Raw genomic sequence first — 11,512 nt, 5'->3', positions numbered from 1 at the left:
CATCGTTGCATCATAATTTTGTAGGGAAGAAAATTACTTGTTACGTTTTTGTAACCTGAATCCAAGCAATAATTTGTCATATCCCCGCAAAACTGGAGAACCTATAAAACATAAATAAAATCTTATATTTCGAAAACTGCCTTTCGAATGAGATCAGAAAAACCTCGTCTTTTGAAGGAGGTAAACCCTTTCTTTTGAGGGGGACATTATTATTACAGTATAACCTAAGAAACAAATAAACTACAAGAAGCAACGATTTGGGGTTTTCAGCGGTAAAATCCGATGGAAGCCCCTTCAAAATTAACAATGGAAGCTTGGGTTTAGGATAGAGAAAAGAGGGAGGCTAGGGTTTTTCTTGAAAAAAAAGTTTCAATTTGGGTTAAATTACATAATTTTTTTTGAGAAATTATAAAATAAAAATTAAATCACATAAATGTTTTTATTTTTTTATATTATTATTTTTTTGATAGGAAAAAGAATATTATCATTAATAAATAGCCATACGACATTTACAATAATAATAAAGATTTGTAAAACACAAATCTAGAGATCGAAATAACATAACTTTTACAATTAAAACCATAAGTATTTTGCATATCGGGCATAGCTCACGCTCCACTGCTTCAAACTTAATGCGAGCAGTGATGTCTTTGCATCTTTCCAAGTAGAGACCTTCGCAATTTGCGCTGATGTTTTGATCGTAGAGTTGATAATGAACTTTAGACCCATATGAATCCAATTCACCTTCTCAATTATTATTAAAACCCTAAAAATAAAATTCTCATCCATAAATGAGATTCAAAATCCAGAAAATAGGAAAAAACCCAAAAAAAATTGGAATAGACTCTCACAAACGGAGAGAACAAAACAAAGCATGAATAGCAAATAAGTGAACTAAATCAAAGAAAAAGGGTCAGAAATAGTCTAATTTATGAAGAAATTAGACTATTGCTAGCCTAAACGACCAACAATTAAAGCCCTAAAAAAAAGAGGAGAGAGAAGAGAGAAAATAGAGAAGACGAAGCAGTTTCTTATTGTTTGTTACTCGTATATGTGTGAAAGAAAAATGATTAAACCTCGATAAGTAAGAAAATTGTTGATGATACTATTTTATACCAAAAATTAATTCAATGTTTTCATCCAACATATGCACCTATTAATATATAGTCCCTTATATATTGCAGTAGTACGTCATGCTATCTTCTACTTCTATTTGCTAAATTGAAATTATTTTTACTAATTAAGGGCTTGTTTGGCATTGCTTTTTGTTTTCAGTTTTCTTTTTTTTGAAAACCAAAAAATTAAAAATAGGAAACAAGAAAAAGGTGTTTTCACTTTTTTGTTGTCAGTTTTCAAAATTATTTTGATTTTAATAAGTTTGTCTAATTTTTGTTTCATTATATGACATATATTATATGAATTTAAAAAACAAAAAACCAAAAAACAGAAAACCATGGCAATGCCAAATGGACCCTAAACTAAATATTTTTTTTTATCGAATTGAAATGACTGGAACTTATCAAAACTATTTTATTGTTTCTCTATTATGTTTGTTTTATTAAAATAACCGATTTTTACTAATTTAAATTTATTTTATTAAAATGAAATTATTTTTGTTGAACTGGACAAATTTTACAAAACTAAATCCGTAGCGTTGAATTGAAATTATTTTTTTACCAAATATAATTATGTCAAGTTTAGTTATAAATGCATCGGAGACCATAAGAATTTAATAAATAAGCGAAGCAAATGAAATTACTTCACGATAATAATTCTAATTTATTATGATGTTTATATTTCATATGAATATATGATGAACATGTGTAGTTGCATACGACCGTATACATAATTCAAGGTTACAAATCGTAAGCAAATATCCACCTTTGATGACATGATAATAACTTCCTACAGTCTACGTACAGGTCCATTTTGAACCTTATTATTATTAATTATCAATTTGAAAAAATAAATAATTAATTAATTACCCTACAATTTGTCCTAATCTCTCCATTTGATCCAGTAAGAGGACTAATATTCCCCATCTTAACCATTGCATTTGCAAAATCATTAGCAAAAGCCCGAAAATTGGTGCTATATAACCTAACCAATGAATCTTGTGACCCACCATTGAATAACTCCTGGTCCGAGTGCATAAGCCCACGCCTAACCAAAAGGTCTTGGAAGTAACCATTGTCGAACCGATTAGGTGACAGGATGTCGAGTGGGGCTAGGTTGTTGTCGCCTGTACCGGAGGCAGGACCGGGACATGTTCTCTTGCGCAAGGTGGCAAAGTTAGGGTTGATGTTGGTTTCGTTGTAGATGTGTGTCCGGAAGCTGGAGCATCGAGCTTGGCCGATAGTGTGGGCCCCAGAGAGGGCGGTCATGTCACGGGCGTTTAAGCCTTGGGCGGCGAATAAGGAGATCAGCGAGCTAAGGCTGGCCGTGGGTGGTGGGAGGTTTGAATTGGCGGTACTTTGGCTAGCTGTTCTTGCATCCCTTCTTCCTAATGGTACCGTCCATGAAGGGCCTCCCAACTGCATGATCAATAATCATACATAATTATTATTAATCATACATAATTATTATTGCATGATTTAATACATAGTGTTACAATATATTATCAAACATAATGGTAATGTATTTTTTTTTCTCACATTAAATTCTAGTGCGATCATAGATACAAACTTAAATTATTATTGGACTATTATCGCTAGTTTTGAATAATAATTTGATTTGTAATTTGTAGTTTGTCATATGTGAACAATAATTAGAAACTTGATGTAACGAGAATGTGATTGATCGGACACATGCATGTGTATTGGTGGGTCATTATTATATATTAATATGGTATAATGTGACTAAATTGTTAAGTAAAGAGACTTCGATTTGAAGCTTCAGTGTCGTTTAAATGGGAAAATGGTTTGTATTCTTAATAATCACTAAAAAAAAATGTTTATTAAGCAAAAAAATGCGATAATTAAGTGGTTCATAATGGTAATATAAATATACCAAGATGATGCAAATCTTAATCTGAAAAGTAAGAAAACACAAGGATAGTTGTCTAAGCTCAATTTCTTAAGGCTAAGCCAGGCCACTAAGAAATTAAATCACAAATAAAGACTAGATTAACCTTATTTAAAGAGTTATGCGTGTGAAAAAAACATAAAATATAATTTAGTAATCACAAATTTTAAAATTTTCACGTAAGTTAAAGAGGTTACTCGTATTTTTCAATGTATTTTCAATGTATGATACTTGAATTATTGTATATACAACGTATGCTTCTTGTATCCGCGCCTTTTTACTAGGTAATTTGAATTTTTCAATAATATGAACACTAATAATTATTACTTACCAAGAGCACCCCCTCCCGAGCTGCAAGTGCTAAGATGTCAGCACATGAAACTGTTCCACTACAAGCAGCTTCTACATTTGATTTTATAATATCAATAACCTCGAAACCTCTAATTGAATTTTGATTCGGAAATGCATTCTTTTCTCCGGTGAAGGAAGCCGTATCATCAAGAAGTACAGATGCATCACAACCCTAAATGCCAAGAGAAAAAACAAATTAGAATTATTATGCACATACAACGCTGATTTTGAAATTAAAATCTAAATAAATACCATTCTTAGACAATAAGTTAAATACTCACGTTTACAAAACAATCATGGAAGAACAATCGAAGTATAGAAGCTCCCATACGTGGTTCTTTAGATATAGCTTGTCTCATTGCATTACGTACTATACCTTGGAGATTAGGGCATGTACTGGAGTAATAAGAAGGTGAAAGTTGCGCATTAGTAGCACATGCAAAGAGAAAAAAGACAGAGAAAATCGCAAAAAATTGGATCACTGCAGAAGCCATGAGTAGCTTAATAATCGAAAATGAGCCAAAGATATCGAAAATGAAATCTTTGTTATATATTGCAAGCTAAGTATTGATGCAAAATAGATTATGGTAAGCATAGTATATATAGTAGATCGAGCTTGGTGCATAGCCATGAACTAACGTGCATGAGAGAATAGTAGTAGTGTTAAGCTATTGACGTAACGTCAAAGATTTCAGCTAAACGCGTTTACTTTGAATTTTTAGAGATTATTTCTACGGTCAGTTGACGTGGATGGAATTTTTGAATAATGATGTAATACAATTGCTAAAAAGACAAATTCAGTTTCCGGCTTAAATTGACTACTATGAAATCGTATAATATATCCTTCTTTTTAGAAAATAATATGCATATTATTACATAATAATTATATAAAGATAAGGGTTTAAAGTGTCGTTTAGTAGTAGTATTGGAGATAAGATTTAGAGAAAGATTGACTTTGTTTCTGTATCATAACAGTGAAGTTTTCATTCATGTCTTGCTGTTTTTCAAGTGGCAATAGTAAGTGGTTCATAAAAGGGTGAGACACCATGTGTTGTAGTTCTTGTAAACTATTAACATAATCACAATATTTGTGTATGATCGTCAAGTACAATAAATATTATTTTAAACTCGAATGTACCATGCATACAAACAATAATTAGTATACTTACACTAATATATAGAGATCAACCTACCAAAAAACAATGTACAGTGATATACAATCCTTTTTTGAGTATACTTAATAACCTTAATTATAAAATTTACTTCGATAAACTTTAATTAAATTTATTACTTTCTTATGAAAAGCAAGGTAATAGTACAATGTAATACTTGGTCATTATAGAAATATCGTGATCAATATGAGAGTTTCTCATAAAAGATTGGTAAGAAAGAGAGTATTGTAAGTGAGATTTTATAAAATAATTTGGTCTAGATAAAAAAAAATGGACAAAATTAAGAAGTGTAAATTTACAAAATCAAGAGAGGAAGCTTTAATTTTAGATGTAGACATACCATTAATAAATCTATATTATTATTTAAAATATACTCGTACTAATTAAGTAATAATTACTTACTAAGAGAGACGATGAATAACTCTATTATATAAGTAATTATTATTTAAATAATTTTTCTACTAAGTTGAATTAACTTAGGGTTGAACCGTTGAATTAGTTATTACTCCCTTAGTAATTCATGAACAGTGATTAGTTATAAAATCTATAATATATACATCTAGAGATTTGGTGTATCATATCCAAGAGTAAATATTATGCTTATTTGTAATTGTCTGAATTAGCAAACAATAAAATGGAAATGAGGAACACAAAAATTGAAAAATAAAAAATAAAAAAGGAAATCAAAAATAGCCCATTTGATAAACTTGATAGCTATAGGTGTGCCGATTCATTAATAATAATACACACAAATTAGATGTATTAGTATAATTTTATGATATCTCTTTCATTTAGTTTGACAAATTAGTGATATATATCGATCAAAAACCAAATTGTGCATGTTGTATACCTTTTCCTTTATTAATTGTGGCTGCAAGAAAAAGATTCATTAATAATTAATGAATGACATTACGAACTACTAACCAATTAAATGATAATGTGTCGTCCACCGAAGGGAAGAAACACTGATCGAGGGAGCAAGTGTCTACATTGACAAAGTCATAAGAAATTGAGTTCGTGTCTATCATGTTTATTTTAATTTGGGTATAGAGAGCTCAGAGATATAAGTAGAGCTGCAAACGATCCGAGTCAAGCCGAGTTTTAGTTTGTTTGAGCTAAGCTTGATAAAAAAAAATCGTGTTCGAACTATCTCGAGCTTCAACGAGCTTTTAAAAATCTTGTTCGAGCTGAGCTCGTTAAGAATTTGTCTTGTTCGAGTTTTGTTCACGAACATACTCATTTACATTTCGAGTTTAAGTTCGAGCTTGAACGAGTTTAAATCAGGCTTGATTAAATAAACAAGCTCTAATTTATCATTAAAAAAATGGTGTTTTTTTTTTTTTGACACATCCATTTAATTTTACATAAGATATTTATATTTTTTTCCATAGAAAAAGGTAATGACGGAGTTTTCACGCCTTTACATGATGAATAATTAGTAGTTTTTACAAATATGTATTGAATAAAAGATATATAAATTTTTCGATTTTTAATTGGGCGTGAAAAAACTTATAAATGGACTAAAATGAGTTATTTATGAACATTACCGAGTCGAACATGATGTTGTTCGAGCTTTGTTCATATATTTGATGAGCTTAAGATTTTTGTTCAACCTTGTTTGTTGGATTTAAATTCATTTATAAATGACACAAGACTTTTTTTTTAATTAATACTACGTATATTTATTTTGTTAAAAAAAAAAGGTGGCGCACAATGATTGATTTAATATCCATGCAAGCTTATTTTCTAATTTATTTTTTGATGTCAAATGTAATTAAAAGTTACGGAGTATTTCTTTTTTTGAAATTTATTTTTTAATTTCGAAAATTAATTCTTATAATTACCCTAAGGAAACTAATCCCAATTGGGGGGCGTTTACTTTCAACGGGCCAATAAATGACCGGTGACCTAGTAAAAAAATTTTATCTTTTTTTGTTAAATACCAGGTGTTGTAATTAAATGTCAAAAAATTAAATTGGTCAAAAAAAAAAAAAAAAAAAAAATTGAAACCATTCCCAGTCCCCACCCCTCCCCACCCCCCACCCAAAAAACCCCTAGCCCCGCCACCCTCTCCCCTTAAGAGGAACCATGTGATAGGAGCTAAAGAGGTTGAGATAATTTATTAAGTAAAAGTGTAATTGATGCATTTAAATTGAAACTTTCATTTATAAAAAGTGATACATCTAATAAAAATTGAGAAACCTAGAAAGTGTAATAACAGGTTTAGGAATCACAAAAAAAAAAAAAAATAAAAAATAAAAAAAAGCTAGAACCAAACTTGACCCGTGGCCCATTCCTAACACTAATAGTGTAATACTCCGTATTTTTATAATATTTTTACATATATAAAATAATTATTTTATTTATTCAAATGATTTATTAATTTTAAAAAGAACTTATTTATTTAAATAAACTGTAAGTGTGTATAAATTAAATGGATCATAAATTGAGACAACAAAAGTATTTTCAATTGGGTCAATCCTATTTAAATGAGTGCGTGGACTAACTTATTGGGAATTTAGAGGCCCAATAAGTTGGCCCAAGTGAAAATTTGAGGGGGAGTAGGAATTAGAAATAGCAAAGTTGCAAATATAAGTTTAATTTTTAAAAGGGTAGTAAAAATACCTTAAAACCTCAAGGATTTTCCACACAAGTTTCATAATCGTCAGACTACACAAAAGTTCAAAGGTTTTCTCTTTATTTTCCATCTCATTTTTCTCCTTATTTATCTTTTCTTTTTCTTCTTCTTTTCCCCTATTTTTCCCACGTACTCTCCTCTCTCTTCTTCCTCCTCACGCCGGCCAACACCACCGGCGCCACCACCACCATCGGCGGTAGCAGCAGCGCCGACAGCCCAGCCGAAGTCCATCTCTTCCTTCCCTCTCCTCTTTTGCAGCTCTTTTATTCCTACAATTAATTCTAGGAAAAATTACCACCATTAATCCCAACGTTTCCTCGTCCGCCAATATTAATCCTAACTTTCGTTTATTCCCTATCAATCCCAACTTTATACCCTAGTAATTTTTATCACCCCAATAAGTCATCTAACGTGATGTAGGAGGTTATGATGTGTTCATTTTATATATATTTTTATCCCCGTCCCTTGGTCGTAATTAGTAGTGTTTTTGGCTCCTACGAGCCACTTTTATTACTAATTTGTGTTTTCCAGTGCTTTGGTAGTTTTGCTTGAGTTTTGTAGGAATTTGTGTACTTGGAGCATTTTCCCGGGTTTTTCGAGGAGCATCTACAAGTATTGGAAGACCGCGACCGCGTTCGATAGCCCAAGGCCGATTGGAGGGATCAAATCGGTGATTAAGGGCTCGGTTATGAAGATTTGAGGACTCGGGCCAAGTTCGGAGGCCCAAGAGTTGGAGGTTTCGAGGCCCAAAAGCCTCGCCCAAGACTACCTTCTCCGCCCGGAGGCGCGCCCGGCCGGGCGGGCCAAATCAACACGCGCCCGGTGCACGCGCCCGGCCGGGCGCAAGAAATCATCAGAGGCAAAAAAGGCGGGCCCGGTCGGGCGAGCCACTGCCCGGCCGGGCGCGAGAAAGCATTTAAAGAGGAAAAGGCGGGCCCGGTCGGGCGAGCCCTTGCCCGGCCGGGCGAGCCCTTGCCCGGCCGGGCGCGTGTAGAATTAGGGAGTTTTGATTTCCGATTTGTTTTGTTTAGCGGTGATTGTCTTGCTTAGTATTAATGTGTTATTATTAGGCAAGATTAGGAGTCTTCTTCATTATTCTTACTCTAGTTTTTATTCTCTTCCTTCTCTCTACTCAATTTTCTCTCTCTAGACTTTATTTTCTTTCTTGTTCCACAACTCTATTGTAATTCCGCCGTCTTGGTACGATTTCTCTCTTAATTAATCTCAGTATTTATTCATTCTATTTTTCTTTCATGTCTTGTTTAAATATTATGTTTTGCTTAGTTTTAATTATGTCTGAGTAGTTTTCCTTCTAGGGTTTTTGGGGATCTGATAAATAATATGAAAGGGTAATTTTATGATTGTTGATTATTAATGCTTAATTAATTTCCTATTGATTGTTTTAATGCTATGCAATTAGATTTGGCCAGATTTAATTGTATGAGTTTAGCAATATTGATTCGAGATTCGAGAGATGAGAATTGATGTTTAGGCTTAGTTTCAATAGGCAAATTAATTTATAAATGGTTAGGTCGAGATTCGAGAGATGAGATTTAATACCGGTAAATTAATTCTGTGATTGTAATACGTAGCGAAAGCCCTTTATGATCTGATTAATTAATGCATTGATGATTGATTATTGTGTTTTACCCTGGAATATTGTTTATTAGTGAACCTATGCCCTAGGATTTATTATTATTGATTTCTTCCTTAATTATTCTCCTTACTCATAATCTTCGTAGTATAGTTTATAATCACAACAAATATTGGTTACTTTAATAATTTGGATTATAATAATTAATTAGGAATAGAAAGACCAGTTTCCCTGTGGATTCGACCCTACTTCCCTATCTACTTTAGTTAGAGGACTTAGGTAATTACTTTTGATTAGGTGATACGACTTTAGCCTGTCAAAATTTGGCGCCGTTGCCGGGGAAACGGTTTTATTTTTATTTCTAATTGTTTTTTTAGTCTAGATTATTTTTCTTTTGCCTCAAAGGACATTAGTTCTTTGAGGTAGTTCTAATATCTGTCTTTTTAGTTCTTTGTTTATGCCCAGGTGTTCCAGATCAGGTTACATTCCATTCGATCCTGAGATCGAATGCTCGTTTCATAGACAGAAGAATTTCTACAGGCAGATCTCAGCAGACTCTGGGAGTAATAATATTCCTAGAGATCCATTACCTACTTCTAGTGATTCAGAGCATTCTTCTGATTCAGAACTAGATATGGGTACACCACCACCACCTCCACCTCGCAAGCTTAGCGATTATTCGCAACCATCGCTGACGGATTTTCCACATCTTTCTCCTACGCCCGACCTCGAGGGAGTCCAGTTTGAGATCAAGCCCCAGTTCATAACGATGATAGAAAGAAAGCAATTCAGTGGAGCAAAGGGTGAAGATCCTAATCTTCACATTGCAGATTTCTGTCAATACTGCAATACTATTAGGCAGAATGGGGTAACGCAGGATCAAATCAGGGAGATTCTTTTTCCCTTTTCTTTATGTGGAAAAGCTAAATTATGGTTTAATGGTTTGAATAGAGCTGCACTTGGTATTACTAACTGGGAGACTCTTGCGTTGAATTTTTATAATAAATATTACCCTGCAGAGAAAACAGCTTTATTGAGAAGCGCCATCCAGAATTTTGCCCAAGAGGAAGATGAAGCATTATATGAAGCTTGGGAAAGATTCAAGGATCTGCAGAGGGAGTGTCCCCACCACAATTTGGCGAAGTGGCAGTTGATTCAAGCTTTTTACAATGGTTTAGGAAATGCATCTAGGACAATTTTAGATTCCGCAGCTAGCGGTAGATTTATGAATTTAAATGTTGATGATGCAGGTCAGGTTATCGAAGATATGGCAATCCATAATTCCCAATATGGGAATGCTAGAGGCTTTGCTAACAAGGGCAAGCATCATGTTGATTCAGTCACTTTATTGCAAGCCCAGCTTACTTCTATTTGTCAGAAACTAGATAATCTTACTACTAACAATCCTAATTCTGTTGCTAATGTTTCTGCTGTTTCTAATAATGCTAATGATGCTTTCTGTGAAAATTGTGGAAGTGTAGGTCATTTTGAACAAGATTGCAGGAGTTCAATGGAGCAAGTTAATGCTTTTCAAACTTACAAGCAAAATAACCCATACTCCAATTCCTACAATCCTGGCTACCGGAACCATCCCTACCTATCTTACCGTAGCACCAATGTTCAAAATCCTCCACCTCCACAACAACCACAACAAGCACCCCCTCCACAGCAGAAATATTACCATCCTCATGCTAATCAGAAACCCCCATCACAGCCCCCTTCTACATCTTCTGACCCTGCTTTATCAGAAATTAGGGCAATGCTGACCAACATGCAAAAACATATGGAGAGTAGAGACCAAAAGATTGACTCTATTATAGCCCATAATAAAGTCATGGACACCCAAATAGCACAATTGTCCTCTACCCTTCAATCTCGTCAGCAGGGAGCTCTACCAGCGCAGGGAATTCAACCTACGGATCATGCAAATGCAATCACCCTAAGGAGTGGTTCACACTACGATGGGCCCCAGATGCCCAAAGAGGATGAACCTGAATTATCTAATATTGCTAATCCTGATTCCGTTGTACCAATTTCCCCTGCAGGGCTGCAAGGTAAAATTCCTAATGCTAATATTTTTGATGATTCATTGCAGGGTACAACCCCAGGGAAGGATGTACCCCAGGGGAAGAGTAGGGAAGCACCACCAGTTATCAAATTACCATTCCCTAATCGCCAACTAAAGACTAAGTTGGACAAGCAGTTTGGTAAGTTTTTGGAGGTTGAAATAGAAACTGTAGCTTTTACTGAGGAGTGTAGTGCATTATTACAAAATAAATCTCCTCCTAAATTGAAGGATCCTGGTAGTTTTTCTATCCCTTGTCATATTGGTAATGTCTTCATAGATAAAGCATTATGTGATTTGGGTGCTTCTGTTAGTGTAATGCCATCGTCTGTTTGTGCTAAATTAAATATGGGTGATTTAAAAATTACTAATATCACTTTGCAAATGGCAGACCGTTCTGTTAAATATCCCCTAGGTATTTTAGAGGACGTCCCTGTTAGAGTTGGTAAATTTTTCATCCCTGTTGATTTTGTTGTATTAGACATGGCTGAGGACACACAAATACCCATTATATTAGGTAGGCCTTTTCTCCATACTGCAGGAGCCATTATAGATGTTAAAAATGGTAAACTAACCCTATCTGTAGGTGATGATAATATTACTTTTAATTTAGGGAAGGTTTTAAAAGGTCCTATGCTTGAGGAAAACTGTTGTTTGATTGATGTTAT

At 33.8% G+C, this 11,512-nt stretch overlaps 1 protein-coding gene across 1 annotated transcript; it reads right to left on the bottom strand.

Annotated features, from left to right (window-relative positions):
• Positions 1-1,728: 1,728 nt before the first annotated feature.
• Positions 1,729-3,948, bottom strand: LOC145587802 (peroxidase P7-like). Its single transcript, XM_081644481.1, has 3 exons — positions 3,657-3,948; positions 3,356-3,547; positions 1,729-2,534 (listed from the first exon to the last, which is right to left on the bottom strand). Exons 1-3 carry the CDS (start codon positions 3,867-3,869, stop codon positions 1,974-1,976), a joined length of 966 nt encoding a protein of 321 aa, XP_081500607.1. The 5' UTR covers positions 3,870-3,948; the 3' UTR covers positions 1,729-1,973.
• Between the last annotated feature and the right edge of the window lie 7,564 nt (positions 3,949-11,512).

This window comes from Chenopodium album, chromosome 17 (genome assembly GCF_948465745.1).
Source record: "Chenopodium album chromosome 17, dcCheAlbu1.1, whole genome shotgun sequence".
NCBI lineage: Eukaryota > Viridiplantae > Streptophyta > Magnoliopsida > Caryophyllales > Amaranthaceae > Chenopodium > Chenopodium album.
This window is presented reverse-complemented; position numbering and strand designations above follow the sequence as displayed.